Here is an 18,109-nt window from a genome sequence, read left to right on the forward strand (position 1 = left end):
CTCCCTCCCGCTGGAGTCCTCCAGCCTTCCCGGCGTGCCCCGCGCTCACCATAGAGCGCAGGGCCAGTCTCGCAGCGTGTGTGGGAGGCGGCGCGGCCGCGGCGACATGGCGGGCGTGGGGTCGGCAGGCAGCGCTGCCGCCGAGGCGGAGAAGCACCTCAACGGCGAGCTGCTGCCGGATCCTGAGGACAAGGACGGCGCGGAGGGCGGTGCGGCGGGGCTCGGCGCGGAGGATGGCGCCAAGAAGAAGCGCAAGAAGAAGAAGAAGGGCAAAGCGGGCCCCGCGGGTAGGAGCCGGGCCGCGCCGGGACTCTCCGCTGACAGGCCGGTGGAGCGGGCTGAGGGTGCCGCGGGCCGGCACACCGAGGCTCGTACGCGGCGGCGGGTGGCTGTGGGTGGCTGAAGGGTCCTGTGGTGCGGGCCGCGGGCGCCGCCGAGGCCGCTGTCCCGGGCCGTGGCGGCTGTGCGGGCTGAGGGGATCTCCTTGGCCAGGAGGGGCTGGCGGGCCCGGGGGTGTAGCTGTCGTTCTGCTCCGGGGAAGCTGAGGTGAGGAGAGCCCTCCCTGCTCCGGTGTGCACAGGAGAAGCCACCGCTTCCCCCATCCCCTCCTATGCCCTGGGTGGGGGAAAGGCGTGTGACTGCTGCTGTAAAAGTCACCCCGCGTGGTGGAGTCTCTGTACACCTCTCAGAGAGCCCGAGCAAGTCTGGGCAAATTGTGTAAAGGAACTACGGTTTGGGTTTGTTTTAGCAGGCCAGCAGTTAGTGATGATCATGCTGTGCGTTTATAATTATCTACTTCACGCCCATATTATCTCACAAGAGCAGGCTGCTGCTGTGGCAAGACGAATTAGTTACCCTGGCAGGAAAAAAAGCGACCAGAAGCGTCTGGGTAATGCTGCCTTTATATGCAAGTTTCAGTAACAGTAGCTGTCACTGTAGCACCCTGCAGTCTTACACGTTGGGACTGCTTTAAAAAAATTCACCTGTGCTCTGGTATCTGTAGGATGAATACCACACAATATTTCTACAAAGTTTGGGGGACTGTTGTTTACTAATGTGGAGCTGCCCTTTTACAGTAAGTCAAACTTTAATTTTACAAACAGGACAAGAAACAGATAAAGAAATGGAAGGTACTCTTGATGATGTAGCAAAACAATTGGATAAACAAGCGCTGGAGGAGAAGGAAAAAGATGATGATGATGAAGGCAAGTATAACTTATCTTTTCTCTTGACATTTCCAGTTTCAACTTCTTTCTGGACTCCTGTTTTAACAAACTTTACAGATGGGTTTGGTTTGTTTTTTTCGCTTGGGAGAGCTGAGAATCAACTATATGTATTTTTTACTTTTTTTGACAACAATTTAGCTCTCAGACATGCATATATATATATATATATATATATATATAAAATATCAGTGATCACAGCTTTGTTAGAGCTTCTTGTTTTCAAGGATCTTATTACTGTAGGGGAAAGTTTAGTTTCAGATAAGGTAAACTATGAAACATTCTCACATTACCATGGTCAGTATAAATTTATGTTACAAATAATGTCTCTAGAACAAAAAAAATACAGAGAAAATTTAAGGGAGTATTTTAATTAATAGAAGGCTTTAGAGTCTTTACCAGTGACTTGAAACCTATTCATCTATAATCCTAGTTTTTTATAAAAAATTAAGGAGGGGGAGGTTAGTACAGAAGCAAGGCATACACCTCGTGTGTTGCTTGTGCTAAGCAGCCAGTGTTGTAAGCAAGTGCCTTGGAAGTATCTGGTATTGAAATCCAGGCTGGATGCATCTTTTCTGTAGGAACATGCAGGGAAAAATGCTGTCTTTGAGTTCTTTTGATGAGTGATTCTCAATAGACATGGACATTTAAGAAAATACATTTCTCAGATTAGTAGTTTAGTTTCCATCTTGTGAATTAGCATTTAAAGTTGGTTCAGCATTCTACAGTGATTTTTATTGTTCTACTTAGAAATCTTCATAGTTGACTATTGCTGGAATTCATAATTGTAGAATTTAATTTAATAAGTTAGATATCTAAGTTTTTTAAAAAATGAAATCAGTATGCTGGGGTACGTAAAATTACAAATAAATTTATCTTTGAACATTATTTATCTATCTATCTATATATAATCCAGTTTTATGCAATTGCTTTCCTTAGAAATATCTTCTGATGGATTATTTGTTCTATGGTATATTTCAGGTTATGGAGTTGAAAGATACTTAATACAGTATGTGCTTTGCCATTGTTGCAACTAAAGTAAGAAGTATGAGGAGGATAGTGAAAACTTCACACCATGAAAAAAAAAATATTTGAAAATTATTAGAATCATTTTAGTTCCATCTCAGGAGAAGTAATGTTGTTAGTCACACATCAAGTGTTGTGTTCTTCTATGCTTTTTACAGTATTAGCAATTAGTATTACACTATTGGAAAGTGTAAAACAAAATATGAGTGGTGCTACCACTGAAATAATAATCTTTTTTTCCACATGTTAGACTTGGATATGTGCTTAGAAAAGCAATAATAATTTTGCAGAAAAATAAATTGCTGCAAGCTTTTTGAAGACATTGTTTTCTTGCTTGTCCTGGGTCTTGACACATGCCGTCTTAATTGTGTAGTTTCAGGGGTGTTGCTTAAGACAGGGTGTGCATTAGATTAAAACCAATAAAATATGTACCTACTTTGTGTTTTTTTTCCTTGATAAGCCCATAACTGAGTGGCCTCAGAAGTGAGACTGTATACCTTTTAAAATCCAGGAGATATTTGGAAGCGCTCTTCAGATTTCCATTGCAGTGTTAAAACATCCTGATAGCCTAATATCGTGCAAAAATGTTATCTAAGTTATTAAACAGCTATACCAAAACGACATAAGGTTGGGCTTTAGTTTTGCAAAGCTCTTAAATTGCTTTTCTGGCTAAAATTGTTTTCACAACCAGCTAGATAACTACTGCAGCTGACCAATAATACCCTGTTTGTCTTCAGGTTATGTTTCTGGCAGCACATTTAGTCTGCAGCAGTCTTCAAGGACGTGGAAGCATAGGCCCGGTTAGTTTGGCTTGCAGTTGGCAGATTCACGTGCAGCGATGTATGAAAAAGCCACAATAAGCAGATAGCAACAGCGATAGCATTTAAGAAATGCTGTGCTCTTCTTTTGGCAGGTTAGGCCTAGTGTTTAAAAAATAAAAATCCAAAAATCATTTGGTGAATGGAGTCATGTCTAATTCATTTTTTGATGCATGGTTTGAGCACAGCTCAAGGTCAAGAGAAATGTGGTGAGGTTACCACATTTTAAAGAAATTTTTATGCACTGTTAAGGTTTTCCAGCTGGCCTGTGAGATATGGATTGATGGAGAATCTGGTAGGCTGAACTATATTGCAGTTACACTAGTAGTGCAAGTTATACTTGCAGTTTTTTTGCAAACATTTAAAATAAGACACTTAATGGCAAAATGAGCTGGGGAGTAGCAGGGGTGAGACATTACTGAAATTTGCCCTAGCTGCAGGATTACAGCAGTCACTATGGCTTAAAAATGTGGATGACACTGAGGATCATGGGAGGATTGAAACCTAGTGACTGGAGTAACCAGTCAGTGGTTTGGTTTGGTTTGGTTTTTAAATAAATGAGCAAGTACAAGTTTCTGTATAAATGCCTTCAAAACAGCAGTGCTTTGACTTGATTCTAAAAGTTCATTCAGTTTTACTCTTTGCTGTAGATAAAAATAAATGTTCTAAATCTAGATTACTAGTACTTCATAGAATCATACAATACCAGATTGGAAAGGACCACAAGGATGATCTGGTACTTAACTATTTTGAAATGTGCTTATGGTGAGGTCCAGAAGGTTTAGTGAGATGGTATCACATTAGATAAAGGCTTCATTGTGTGTGAAGTAGCTAAGCATTAGATGTAGCCAAACATTAAGTCCATGGGGGTTATCGCTAGCTCCAAAATGTGAGCTAGCATGGTGTGGCTGATTCTTGGTGCTAACATGCCGTGCTTTCCGAAAACCTCCCACTGGTACGTCTCACATGCAGTAGTTTTGCTTGTGCTGGTTGTGACTTTTCCTGTTAATGTCCAGATTAAACTCATCCTGACGTAAGTGCTGTCATCTTTACTTGTTTGGGTTTTTTAATCTTTCCAGATGCTTTAAGTTCCTTTAGCTGTAGCATCAAAGTGTGTTTGAAGCAGTAAGTCCTAGCTTTTTGATAACTGTTGTGTCTAATACACTTCTCTCTCATGCCCTCCCCCAGCTCCCCAGGCACATTTTTGGGTGTTTTGAGAATAGAGGAATTTGAAGTAGGACTTTCCCTGAGCTGCATTTTTTCCTCTGTTGGGTGATACATTTCAGTCATCAACTTTACAAAGTATTTTCTTAGGTCTGTGTTTGGTATAGGAACTGAAAATGCTAATGGTTTGGTGGCAGCTTCTAGCTATCTTATTTTAATCCATTAAATTCTGCTGTGAAAGAAGCGTTTCCAGGTAGTCTGGATGATTTTGTGTCTCATTCAATATTTTTTTGGTCTTTAAGGTTGTTTTGTATTCATCTGAGCACTTTTTTTCCTGTAGATGGAGAGGGTGAAGGAGATGGAGCAACAGGGAAAAAGAAGAAAAAGAAGAAAAAGAAGAAAGGACGTAGGTATCAAGCACAAAAATATAGACTGCATGAATATTTGGTATAAGCATGTGTAAGTGCTATTCTTGGCAGCAAAAACAAATTTTGGGGTGCATTTTGGCATTGTAGGCTAAGTATTTCTAGTGTACCATATGTAAAATTTTCTTAAATTATACTCAACAGCTAAGGTCCAGACAGATCCACCATCTATTCCAATATGCGATCTATTTCCCAGCAATATATTCCCGAAGGGAGAAGAATGTGAATACCCACCAACACAAGATGGGTGAGTGTTTTAAAATGTATTTAAAATATTTTAAAAATATAAATGTTGTCATCTAGATGTGCTGAATTGCAAAAAATCTTAATATACAACTGGATCATCTAAGAACTAAATGAAGAGAAGTCTTTAGGCCAGTAATGTTCTTTCTTCCCTACCCTTTTAATTGAGGTATAGCCTGTATGAGCAGAATTGCCGTGAGGAAGGGGACCTTGAGACCCAGGGGACTAGCAGTATTTCAGTAAGCAGCTTATAAGAAAAATACAGTCTGAACTAGAACTGAAAGTTTAAAATTCAGAGAGGTGTGACACTGTTATGCAGCAGTTTGGATGCACATGGGTATCAACTTGTTGTCTCAGAGAATGAGACAGTTTAATTTAAAAGCCTAAATGGTGTACTCTGCACTTTGCTTCTCTTTGTTTGTATGAATATATAGTTATTATAACGTAACTGTTTTTTGTAATTCAGAGTAGCATGGGAATATTGTGCAATTTTACTAAACAAGCAGCAGCTTCTAGTGGTTTACTGGAACAGGCATCTGCATCCTTATGTTTTCATACAGTACTACTATTTCCATATGCTTTGTTAGGAACTAGGATATACCAGCTTGACTGAGTTTCCTACATGCGGTGTTGTGGGAGGTCATGTTTTACTTGGAGGGGGATGTGGAATTAGTTTGAATTGCATCAATATCTGAATGAAAAGACCAGGTATTACTGAAAACTTTCCAGGAAATTTTGAATTAAAACTCTGACAAAATAGTTTAAACCAAAGGAGGAGGTGAGTAGATAAATGTTTATATTTCTGAAAGCATTGTTTAGTTTTCAATTACTCTTTTTTTACAGAATCAAATTACTTTGAAACATTTATTAGTTGTTTAAAGTCATGCCTGTTTTTCATAGAGTGTAAGCAACATAGTCAAGAGTCTAGTACATCATATCAATTGTGTTCAGATAATCACAGATGATATTATATAATTTCTATGAGATTAAAATTTGGGTTTAAGGAAACCTTTTCTTTTAAATTCAACTTAATTGCAAGGTGTGCTCGCATTTATTTAGAAATGGCTGCCTTGTTTGTATGCACAATATTAGTGTGCTGATGAAGGACTTTCACAGGGTAGTCTTGACAAGCTGATGCTGGAGTGATTCTTTCATGCTTAAGAGTTAAGTGTTTGTCTGTATATGCAGATAAACCTATACATTCAGGAGGACATGATTTAAGCAATCCAGAAATTAGATTATAAGTATTTCAGGCATATTCATAGTTTATTAACAAATGACACACTATTTTTACACTTCTGTTACATATCCAGCCAATTGAAAATTAAATGTTTTCCTCTGGGTTTGCTACTATTCATTTGAAAGGGGGAAAAAAAACCCAAACATGTAAATGCATGCAAAACAACAAAACCAAACCTTTGGTAACAGTATTTAAGTGGGGCATCTTTTCTGCACCAAGAGTGTTCTGCTATGGAACAAGAATAAACTCTTCTAAGGAACCTGAAATAGTTTCTTTATATAATTTGCTTAAGCAAATACATGCTTAGTTTTGTTTCTGGTTTAAACAGTTAACTCTTTAGCATGCTACCTTAGCATTTCCTGACATAAGTAGCTACATACTTATGTTAGTAGCTGACATGAATGCTTGGATATTTCCTATTCTGAATAATAGTTTAATTTTGTATTTTGGTGAAGCATTTTTATGCCACTTCTTTTATTCGTGCTGAGGTCAGTAGGGTATTGCCTTGGATTGTTTTGAAGAGTTGTACTTCTGATCTGAACTCTTGATGTCACATGCTTGCTGAAGTTACTTCTCATCAACCTATAATTGTGTATTTTGTGTGGCAAGTTGAACTAACAGCTTTGGTATTTTTATCGCCAGTATTTAGTTCTGTTTGAAGGCTTGTGGTTTTTTTGAAGACACCTGAATTTGAAATGTTGTGACAGGGAGGGTGGAAAAGCTATAAGCAATATTTCATGGTACACTCATTTTGTTAAAGTGGGTTTAGGGAATTCTTATTCTTGTCCCTTCCAGCTTGTTTCTGCCTCTGTGCTGTTATGTGGGTTAAAATAACCTGGGGGAGTTATTTTCTGGAATTCTTGTATTTTGAGCACTAAAATCTAGTTTTCAGCACAGGCCTGGTCTCTTTAAATTAAAGACTGTAGTAGTGAGAATTGGGACTGTGAGCTCGAGTGAAAAGATGGGAACAAATGGCTTGGAGTAAGTGGTGAACTTCATAAGTTGATTTGTGTGGTAGCAAGCATGTTGGGATGCTGTCCTTGGAAAAGCTTGCTAGCTCATGTACCTGTTGGAGGACTTGATGTTTGGTGTGCAACCGTTATCTGATTAGTTCATTTTTCTCATGTCCTGAAGTGCTTAGGCCTGAGCAGGACTTCTTGTTGCTTCCAGGTGGCAGTGGTGCAGCAAAATGCTTTGGGTCTGATAAATTATTTTTAAATGTAGAGGCGATTTTGCCCCCCAGTTGTCTTACATGGAGTGACTATACGCTGAAATACAGCAGCATAGAGTGAGGATGGCTTCCTGCCAGTTTGCTGGAGTTTGCACTTAAGTACATGACTGATGGCAGAGCAGCTGCCCAGGCTCTGTCGTCAGCTCTTGCTACCAGAGGGTGTTCCCTGCGGCAATCCCCAGCAGTCTGAAGTGCTCCTTAAGTCCCTCTCCCCACTGTTTTTCTGGAGTACACCTTTTCCATCTTCTTGTGCCACGATGCTGGTGCTGGCAGTAGTCCAGTTTCCAAGTAAGGACACTCAGGTGTTGCAGCCTGTTACTTGTGAGGTTATATTTTGGTGGAATTTACCAGTGTTAAGGCAAACTGTAAGAGTAATACGTGGGATTCTTGCTATTGAAGCAAGAGGACGAGTCAGACAAGTAAGTATGGGATTTCCCCTTTGCACTGTTGTTACTTTATCTGAAAAGGAGCCTGAAGTTCAAGGGAATCAAACAAAAAGGTATCAAAATATTTGGACCCTCAGGTCATCCTGTGAAAACTTTTATGGAATCCTTCTTTCTCTTTTCAACTCTGGTTTAGGATTGCAGGCCTCTTAACACTGTATAAATACTTAGTTCAAAATGCAGCAAAATCGCAGGGCATAGTCTGTTGGCTTACTCATACCTAGTTTTTGGCTGTGAAGGGAACTCTTAGAGTGGAGCCGAGTTACTTGTCTATGAAACAGGTAAGTAGTTACACTTCTGGATTTCAAAAATTAATCCTTTAACTCTGCATATTTGATTGTTTGCTTGGAATCAGCTCCTTTACGTAAAGGTAAAAGATAATTTCTAAATTTGGAAACTTTGGTGTAGTACAGTACCTTTGGTCCATCTTGTCCATCATCCCTTTTCTTTTATGGCTCACCTACTAGGATGTGCTGCATAGCACATATGGAGTTCTTTGAGTTATCACTAGGGATTTTTGCATCATTACAGTGCTCCAGCTTCGCCATTTGAAGGGTATCTCTACTTTGTAGTCAAAAGAGTAGTCTTTTAATTAAGTTCTGACAGTTGCTGGAGTGGCTAAATTACTTTTGGGGTTTTTGTTTGTTTTGTTTTGTTTTTCTTGGAACTTTAGTTCTATAGTTTCTTGTTTAATAAAAACCTATATTCAAAACTAATTGTATATTTAGTCTTGTATTGAAAATTATTCTTGTATTTGTTCTATGAACCTACTGAAGAGTTAAAATGAGTGGTATTCTCTTGGAACAAATGTTAGTTCACTGTCCAGCAAATTTAGAAAGTAACTTCCTGGCATGTGTCATAGTTACTATGCCCTGTGTTAGGTGTTATTACCTAAGTATTCGGAGAATGGAACTGCAGGCTCTTAAATTTTGAAGGAGCTTATTGTCTCTGTGTCAGTAATAGTTTCTGGGCCAAGTAGCTACACTACAGTGTTGAGATTCTTCTCCATATAGTTAGAGCACTATCTGAATGAGTAAGATTGTGCAAAAAATAAACTTTATGCGTGAGCAGAGCATGTTGCGGTGATTCGCCCTGCTAAACTCAAGGTAGAATTGCAGTCCTTGATATGCATTTTATATGCCTTTTCTGTCTTTTTGTAAAGTATTATGTGTCCTTCAAGCACACAGCTTCTCTGGGCTTTTGGGAGGCTGGGAGGTAAGGCTTTTGAAAAATCAGAATAAAATTGTTCATGGTCAGAGTGAAATTCCTGTATATACATAATTATTTTTTGCTGCAATATTACTGCTTTTTATAGGTGCCAGTCTGTGGTGATGATAGTTTGTGAGGGGGGTTTGTTGTTGTTTTTTATAGGCTTCCTTTATTCTCAAAATTGTATAAATCGGGATCTTTTCTGTTGCACGAGGGAGTGTACACCTGACTGGTTTATTCACCCTTTGCAGTCTTTAGACAGAAGTTGTAATGACTACTGCAATTATAGTAGCTCTTCATGACATGCTTTATATATTTTTGAAGGCGAACAGCTGCTTGGAGAATAACCAGTGAAGAAAAGAAAGCACTAGACCAAGCCAGTGAGGAAATCTGGAATGATTTTCGAGAGGCTGCGGAGGCACACAGACAAGTGAGGAAATATGTTATGAGCTGGATAAAACCTGGAATGACAATGATAGAAATCTGGTGAGGACATCAATATTTTAAGGACCTCTGCTGTAGATTTTTCTTCTTTTTTCAGAGCAGGGGGGGAATTAGTCTGAGTTTTGTGTGCTTTAATTGGCTGTGTCATGAGTTTTGAGGGGGGAGGTTTCCATTTGAAGTATGCAACCAGTATCCCAAATTATTTCCTTTACGTTTCCTCCTATAACATATGATTAGCTTGTGCAGCTTTCCAGGGCCTGGGGTCATACTGAATTTCAAACTAAGCTTTCAGTTAGGTTCACTTATTTTGAGCAAATGCTTGATTTTAGTGTTCTGTGCCCCGACTCCTCTTGCACATAAGTTCTGCAGTGGGGCTGAGAGAAGCAGCAATAGTGACAATAAACATGCCAGAATTGTCAGTGAAGTTTTGGGGCTGGGCACTGCAGCTGTAGTCTGAGGCTGGGAGTTGGGAAAGAGGCGTAAAAACAGCATGGCTGTGTAGTCAGTCCAGGGCAGGAAGATTTTATCTATATTTAGTCTTCACTGACTGATGTTTCTGGAGAAACACAATGCTTCTTTGTGTTATTCTTAGTTGATAAGAAATAACTGAGCAAATGGGTTAAGATAAACATGAATTTGATTAAGGTAAAGATTTAAGAAATAATTAGCCTGGACTGATTTTCTTGATTCTTCCAACTATTCCTTTTTCTGTCCTTCAGTTTATCTAGAGTGACTGTCTACTGTCCAAGTACTGCACTGATCCGGGACAGTTTAGCTTCCAAAATCAGGTGCTTTGAGCCTGGTATGACTGAGGACTGTGCTGACAAGAGTAGGATAGTAAGAAAGCTAATCAGAGCTGATCCCCAAGGTAACTTCGAGGATAACGGAAAGAAATAATATACCCTCAGGGAAAGTGGAAGAAACAACTGCCTTAATACTCACTAGTCTGGCTGAAACAAATCTGACATACTGAATTATACAGTTTGACTGTTATAAGCAATAAATTTTTCAAAATGTGACTTTTCTTCCTAAAGTACCTCAGGCTATGGGGATTCGCCTGCTAAAGTAAACTCTCTTCTTTTTTCAATTTGCTCTGAGTGAATAGCTTTCTTAAATAAAATCAGAGTATGGTGCACTGTTGGGAGTTGCAGTTTATGTAATTCAGTGCCACTATAGGAGTGTGTGCTAGTGGACACGTGTCTGTAGTTTTCCAGCAGCAAACAGCTTGAGAATAGACAAAACCCAAGAACAAATGTTAGTCTCATAAGGTTTTCTTTTATCACTGTTATTGCTTAAATTAAAAAAAAAAAAAATCTTTTTTGTATTAAAAAAAAATTAGTAAATGAGAGGACTGTACTATTCCTTTTTTCCCCTCTTTTTCTTTTCTTTCCCTTTTAAATCCCAGTAGTTGAAAAAATGCATTTAATGTGCCTGAACTTCAGTTGTATAGCCTGCTGCTCAGGAAGAAATCAGTTAAATGTAGCTTGTTAACATTTGTAATAAAAACACTAGTGAAATACTCAGTTTTGCCCAAGAAAGGGTAGAAGAAACGACGCCAAGAACTGAAGATTGTGATGTTGTACTTATGTTTTCTAGTCTAGGGTCTCCTCCTAGCTAGTATACAAGTAGTTTAAGATGTCAAATTAAAACATTTGCTTGAATATTTTTTCTGAGGTTTTGTTCTTGCATTGATTTATTTGAAGTCATTATAAGAAATATTGACAACTGTTGTGTTCTTTTGTTTCCTCTCCCCTCTGCCTTTTAGTGAAAAACTAGAAGACTGCTCACGTAAGCTGATAAAGGAAAATGGTTTAAATGCAGGTCTTGCATTTCCTACTGGGTGCTCTCTGAATAATTGTGCCGCCCACTACACTCCCAATGCTGGAGATCCAACAGTCCTGCAGTACGATGATATTTGCAAAATAGATTTTGGGACACATATTAGTGGTTAGTTTTCATTTATGAATTAAAACTTTGAGAACATACTTCAATGCACAGACTGTTATGCTAATTAACTTCTGCTCATTTCAGGTCGTATTATTGACTGTGCTTTTACAGTCACATTCAATCCAAAATATGACAGACTATTAGAAGCTGTAAAAGATGCCACAAATACTGGAATAAAGGTATGATCAATATGTATGTCATTTGCCAAGTCTTCTACAGTAAACTTTGCAATTATTCTCCGCTTATATTTGCACTTCATTTTTAGTGTGCTGGGATAGATGTACGTCTCTGTGATGTGGGGGAGGCCATACAAGAAGTTATGGAGTCTTATGAGGTTGAAATTGATGGCAAAACATACCAAGGCAAGTTCTTTTCTTTATATAAGAATAATTGTTTGTAGAGTAATATATGTTTGTACAAATATGGGTTTGTTTGTATTATATTGAAAAGACCACTGTACTAGAAGTAGGGTGTGAGTCTTGCATAAATACGTGTTTTTGGCTGTCTTGCTGTTCCTCTGGAGGAATGTTCTTGGATTATTCTTGCAAGTATTGTAGCTTGAACAGATAAGCTGAAGGCTAAACAACTGTTTCAAAATGTACAAATAATTTGATACCTGCTGTTTGGTTTTATTAATAAACTTTTATTAATGTTGAAATTGCCAGTCTTTAATAATGAAGTTTTGATATAGCATGCAAAACTAACTTGTGTCTTGGCCAGAATTTGTACAAGATGTGTGGATAGTTTTGTGATTAGTTCTTTGCAATATGATGAGTCACTGGAGCACTTTCAGTATGGACTAACAAACCAAATTGCCTTAAAGGGTTTAACATTTGTTAGGAAGTTGCCTGTAATATTAATGTTTTCTTCTAAAGTGAAACCAATTCGCAATTTGAATGGACACTCAATTGGGCCGTACAGGATACATGCTGGAAAAACGGTGCCCATTGTGAAAGGAGGAGAAGCCACAAGAATGGAGGTAAATGGAGTTCATAAATCTTTCTGTTAAGTTTACCCAGCTGTCATTGCAAGAATAATATTTTCTGTGCGGTCCTAACATTTAATATTTGTGATTCTGGTGGATAATAGCAACAGAGTAAAAACTTTGCTGCACTTTGTAGTGTTCCTGTAAAGGAGCGATAACTCTTGTTTCAGCTCACTTGGCTAAATGGCTTCTCCAGTTAGCCCTGGAGTATTCTGCTATCTGACACTGTCTGAAATTGAAGCCTTGGAACCTTGCTCTTTATTTGAAAAAAAGAAAAGAAAAAAAAAAACCACAACACGAAGCAACAGCTATTAAAACCTTGAAATCTGAATGGCCTTAGCGATGCTTATGGAAACTCTTGGCATATTTATTTCTCAATGTGTATGCATTACTTAAATGGAGTGTTGGAGTGTTACACTTAGGAGCAGGGAAAAGGACAGGAGTTCAGATTTTGGGCTGAATTTGAGTGACTAGAGTTTTCTTGAAAGATGTTCAGACTTACCAGTCATTCACAATTTCCTTGGTTGTTCACTCTGTAATTAAAAAGACAAAATAACAATCTTTTCTTGCTCACGTAATTCTTGAGAAATATTCCTTTAGTGTTGTAGCTGTGGATGACTTTTTGAAAGTACAGTTAGATATTTTTCTTGAAAAGCTTCCAGTGCAGTTTTTCTTTGCAGATACAAAATAATTAAGCATATTTCTAGTTACTGTGAGAGGCTAGATGAAAAATTTTTGAAAACCATTTTGGAGCAGGGGAAGAGAAGTTGCTGTACGTGATGTGGCAAACTGTACCAATGGGAAAGGTAGCATTAAAATACGTAACCTGAGATTTAGGTTACACATTTTGATAGGTTTAGGCTTTAGATTTAACATTTTGATATAAGCTTGTGTTCTAACAAGATACGAAGGCTTATTTAAAAGATTCGTAATGAAGTAAGAAGCTTTTAATTTCATTCTAAGCCTGATCACTGGTCAGCAATGATCACTAGTAAGCCTGTCAGAGTAAATAAAGCAACACTTCTAAGAGCTGAATAAGGGACAGGTCTGGTCTGGACAAGATTGTTTTTTGAGGCAAACTCTTTCTCATCACCCAAAACTTGTACCATAATTGTTCATCACCTTGTTAACGATGTGAACAAAATTACAAAAGTTTTAACTATCATCTTATTTATAGGAGTGTGCAAAGGGATTAAGAGTATTGGAAAAGGAAGGTGTAAAAGCTTGTGTGCCTCTCTTGTTTTAGCTTAGTGGATGGTTAGCTCTTGTATATCATCCATCACCAGTATATTACTAGTATAAAACTTAAATGTTCTTTGAGGAAATCTTACTTAGAGATTTAAGAGCTTTGAGATTGTTTTAATTGAATATTCAGACACTGGGGAGAAGACATCTTTTAATTTCTTCAGCTTCTGTAGGTTACTTAGGACACCATCCTACATTGTTAAAGACCGTTTTGCCAATGGAGAATGTGGAGCATAGCCAAGCTCTTACTGTACTATGCTAATTATAGCATCAAACTGCAATCCAATGAGGTTTTTGTGATAAAGAGAAACAGAACCTCTGATGATCCTGAAAAAGTGGGTGTAAAGTGATTTTTTTTGGTAGCGTTGTTTGTGGGTTTTTGTGGAACATCTTTAAGAGTTTGTCTTGAATTTGAAGCCTGTGTTACTCCTTTTCATATGGCTTCTTATTTTGGGGTTGTGACTTTAAAAGAAGGTTAATAAACTGGAAAGCCCAGCTTCTGCTGTTAATGTTTGATGTCCTGTCTTAAGTCCCTTTCCCAGTCCTACCGTTGAGGGTGTGTGAACGCACTTGGCAGAAATGAGTTTATATAATGGCATTTCAGTATGTTCTTGGCTAGAATTTTGATAATGCCCTTGCAGATATATATTACCACCTTTCTTTCTTGAAGAAATTCATCTTGTGGAGTGGAAATGAGCAGGTTAAGGTTTTATACTAGCAGCTGTTACCAGAAAATTCTTGCAGAAATTGGGCAGAAGGTTTTTCAGTGCAGTAAGTCTCTAATCAACGTCTATTTGCTATGTCTGAACTATAAATTTCCTTGGACTTGTATCTGAATAGCAACAGATTACTTCCAGTTAGCAAATGTTTTGCAGCAGAATGTGGTTTCTTAGCTATGTTGGATGTATGCTTTGACAATGTTTTAACTGCAATGACTTTGAGAAATTGTGACTAGAAATGTGCTGATATTTATGGCTTGAAACAAATAAAATGGTACAAGCATAAATAGCTGATGAGTTGGAGTTGTTTGTAAATTTACTGTCTGAAATCTCCATGTTGAATTTTTCTCTACGTTGACTTGGTGATTGAATCTGTTGACATTTAATTACTTGTATTCAGAATTTGTTATACTGAGATCATTGTATCAGAATGGCCCAATGTCACTTATTTTCATATTGCAACATGTTCCCTTTTTTTTTCTCCTTAGGAAGGTGAAGTATATGCTATAGAAACCTTTGGTAGCACAGGAAAAGGTGTCGTTCATGATGATATGGAGTGTTCTCATTATATGAAGAACTTCGATGTTGGGCATGTGCCCATAAGGTTGGATTTTGTCGCTGTTTTTTTTTTTTGCTAGTATATTGTGCTAGTGCTACCACCCTTTTAGGGTTCAAATTTGATACAGTGCAGGTTCTTCATTAATTAATTAGGCTGTTGGAGGACTTAAAGGGTGGTGGTAGCAATGTTCTCGTTACAAAATATGCTCTGATTGTAAATTTGGAACAATATGGAATTATTCCAAATAATCTGACAATGGAGAAAATACATAATTACATAACTTCCTATCATTAGTAATTTGAAAATAATAATATAGAGATTATGGTTGTATATTAGTCTATATGTTAAATGTATGTATATATATATATATATATATATATTTAAATCAACATCTGTATTATGGTTGTATGCCACAATCTTTGTCTTAGTTCTGTTCCCAGCATATATTAAGCTATTCATGTAATCTCTTTTGTTTGTCTGGATATTTTGTGGGGTTTAAGTTGTTGTTTCATTGTATTGCTGTGAAATGAAATAGTTTATGAATTTTTAGTTTTCACTGGGATTACATTTTGGTGTTTCTAGGAGTGCAACATATTTTCTGAAGTGAAGACTATTATGGTTAGAAACATAGCAGGCAGACATGCTTTTCCAGATAGTTCCATTTTGTTTCCATAGAACAGCCTAGTAATATAAAAAAGGGGCGGGGGGAGGCAAAGAATTAGCTGAAGGGTTGGAAAGTAACTGCTTATGTTTGGAAATAAGTTTATATCTTGGCAGATCTATAAATCTCTAATTTTTATGATTACATTTTGTAAGAAGTATGAATAAAAAGCTTACCAAGTATTTGACTTCGGAAGTAAAACTTCAGAGTTTTAAACCACCAAGCTTATGCCTAAATTAGTTCCCATTGTTAACCACTTTGGATCAGGAAGAATTATATTTTTCTTTGTAAAATGAATTGTCCTTTTATGATTTAAGAGCATGATGCCTGTCACTGCCTTCAATTTTGCCTGGCTAGGTAGAGGCACTAATGTTCACAATGTAACTATTTGAAATGGATGGCCAGTGCATTGGGCAGCATTCAGATTTGCTTTGAAGGATATCTTTTTGCAGGAAGAAAATGTATTTTCTTACGTGAACAGAACACCTGATTGATGTAGAAAGATATCCCAAGACTGGGCAGTCTTAAAACACCTTGAAATCTAACCCTGTTCTTCATTGGTCTGGCTTTTGTCTGTAGTGAACGCTTGCTGGTGATACCTCTTCTCAAACGTGTTCTTCTTTTTCCTTCAGGCTTCCAAGAGCAAAACACTTGCTCAACGTTATCAATGAAAACTTTGGTACTCTTGCCTTCTGCCGCAGATGGCTGGATCGCCTGGGAGAGAGTAAATACCTAATGGCATTGAAGAACCTGTGTGACTTGGGAATAGTGGATCCATACCCTCCCTTGTGCGACATTAAAGGCTCGTACACGGCACAGTTTGAGCACACTATACTGTTGCGCCCAACATGCAAGGAGGTTGTCAGCAGAGGAGATGACTACTAAACTCAAAGCCACCTCAGCACCTTTATACTCTAGGCTTCGTTGGAACATACTATACCAGAATTAATTTGCAACATGTTGTCTGTTTTAACAGTGGACTGATGTAATACTTTCCGTATTTGGAAAGGAAGGAGTTTAATCAGAGGCAAGTCTTCTAATATAACTAACCAAGGAAAAAGCTTTCAGGCCTTTAGAAATATTTTGAAAGTTGCTTTTTTTTTTTTTTTTTTTGTTCAGGGAAATACGTGCTATAAAGCTCAATTTTTAGTTTGGAATGAGTTATACATTTTGTTTTGAACATTTATGATAAAAGATGCTTTTCAAATATTTATATTACCATATTCCTACTTGAATGCTTTGAATGACTACACCTGATTTCTGCGCCGAAGTCCTCTATGATATTGCCTTTTAAACTTCCTGGAATACGTTTTGTAAAAAAAAATAAAGACAAATTTTCAGATCTAAAAATACATATACTTTTTAGAAGTCTGGTTACAGTTCTGGTCAGGAGTCTGCTGGGAAACTGCTCTATTAAATATTTTACAAACTTGATTTGCCATTTCTTGTCTTGAAACTGGACCTGTCTTACCCTTAATATGAAACTTGTTCTTTTAGTGCTTATTTGAATAGTCTTGTCAGTGCTGAGATACAGACCAAAGAGTCATCAACTCTTTTGCAGGACAGGATGTGACACCTTCAGTAAAGATGCATGGTGTGATTTATTTTTGAGTGTGCCCATCTTCAGTTTAGACTTGAGTTTTATTAGAAGGTGTCAAAATACGTTTTGTGGTCTCTGCTCATGCAGCTTCGGGCTGAAGAGGACTGTGAATGTCAGTATACCTCTCTCCATGTTCTTTGCTGTTGGCGCACCCTCTTGCACAGAGCAAAATTTTCCTTGGTGTGATTCCCCATCTTAAAGTTCACGTTGGGTTGGACAATTTGTGGGGATAACAAAAACATTGATTTATTTTGGAGTGTTGAAAGTTCTTCCACATGGGCAAACTAACCTGAAGTATTTGATGTTTTCTTGCCATAAGAGGTCATTCTTTGTCTTTCTGCTGCAGTGAATCTGACTGTCTGACCTCATTTGTAAAGGTAAATGAAATGCCGCGGTTCTGCAGGCCTAGGTGCAGTATATCTTTTAGTGCTGCATATTTACTAAATGTCTTGCATACTAAAATATTACATAGTTACTGATAACAAAAATTACAGCTTCTTTATTAAGTCAATAACAGTGCCTTAAGTGTAATGGCTTAGGAAACAGGCACTTCACCTACTCCTTTATAGTCACAGCCTGTGTTTGTTTATAGAGTTCATAATAATATAGAAATACCAGTTATTTCCCCCTCCATCTTTGGGTAAAAGCTGCGTTTTTGTCCTTTAAAACTGAGCTGCAGTTTAGAGGGGAGCATTTTCATGTGCTGCCTACGTTTGAAAAATAATAGACATTGGTGGCTTTTTTTTAAATTGTATGTGTTATTCAAATTTAGCACTGTTTAAACTTGTAGAAACTCATGAAATAGGATCCTGAAATGTTTATTTCTGTTGTTGCTGTTTGGGAGTCTTGGCATCCCAGCAACGAATTTTAAGTAAATTATGCAGCTGTGTGGGCATGTGTGTCTCAACTTCCCAACAAACAGTAGCT

The 18,109-nt window shown here is 37.8% G+C and overlaps 1 protein-coding gene across 1 annotated transcript; it reads left to right on the plus strand.

Moving 5' to 3' along the window:
- The first annotated feature begins 16 nt into the window (after positions 1 to 16).
- On the plus strand, positions 17 to 17,016 carry METAP2 (methionyl aminopeptidase 2). Its single transcript, XM_065043276.1, has 11 exons — positions 17 to 287; positions 1,104 to 1,205; positions 4,572 to 4,637; positions 4,801 to 4,903; positions 9,347 to 9,508; positions 11,232 to 11,413; positions 11,498 to 11,592; positions 11,679 to 11,775; positions 12,289 to 12,392; positions 14,851 to 14,966; positions 16,215 to 17,016. Exons 1-11 carry the CDS (start codon positions 107 to 109, stop codon positions 16,465 to 16,467), a joined length of 1,461 nt encoding a protein of 486 aa, XP_064899348.1. The 5' UTR covers positions 17 to 106; the 3' UTR covers positions 16,468 to 17,016.
- Positions 17,017 to 18,109: the final 1,093 nt, after the last annotated feature.

The sequence above is a fragment of the Columba livia genome, chromosome 1 (genome assembly GCF_036013475.1).
Source record: "Columba livia isolate bColLiv1 breed racing homer chromosome 1, bColLiv1.pat.W.v2, whole genome shotgun sequence".
Lineage (NCBI taxonomy): Eukaryota > Metazoa > Chordata > Aves > Columbiformes > Columbidae > Columba > Columba livia.

Excerpts from the sequence above, each read along its gene's own strand:
- METAP2 (XM_065043276.1), top strand. The coding sequence starts at position 107 with ATGGCGGGCGTGGGGTCGGCAGGCAGCGCTGCCGCCGAGGCGGAGAAG. Across the intron at positions 1,206-4,571 it reads AAAAGATGATGATGATGAAG|ATGGAGAGGGTGAAGGAGAT; the intron begins GCAAGTATAACT and ends TTTTTCCTGTAG. Across the intron at positions 12,393-14,850 it reads GAGAAGCCACAAGAATGGAG|GAAGGTGAAGTATATGCTAT; the intron begins GTAAATGGAGTT and ends TTTTCTCCTTAG.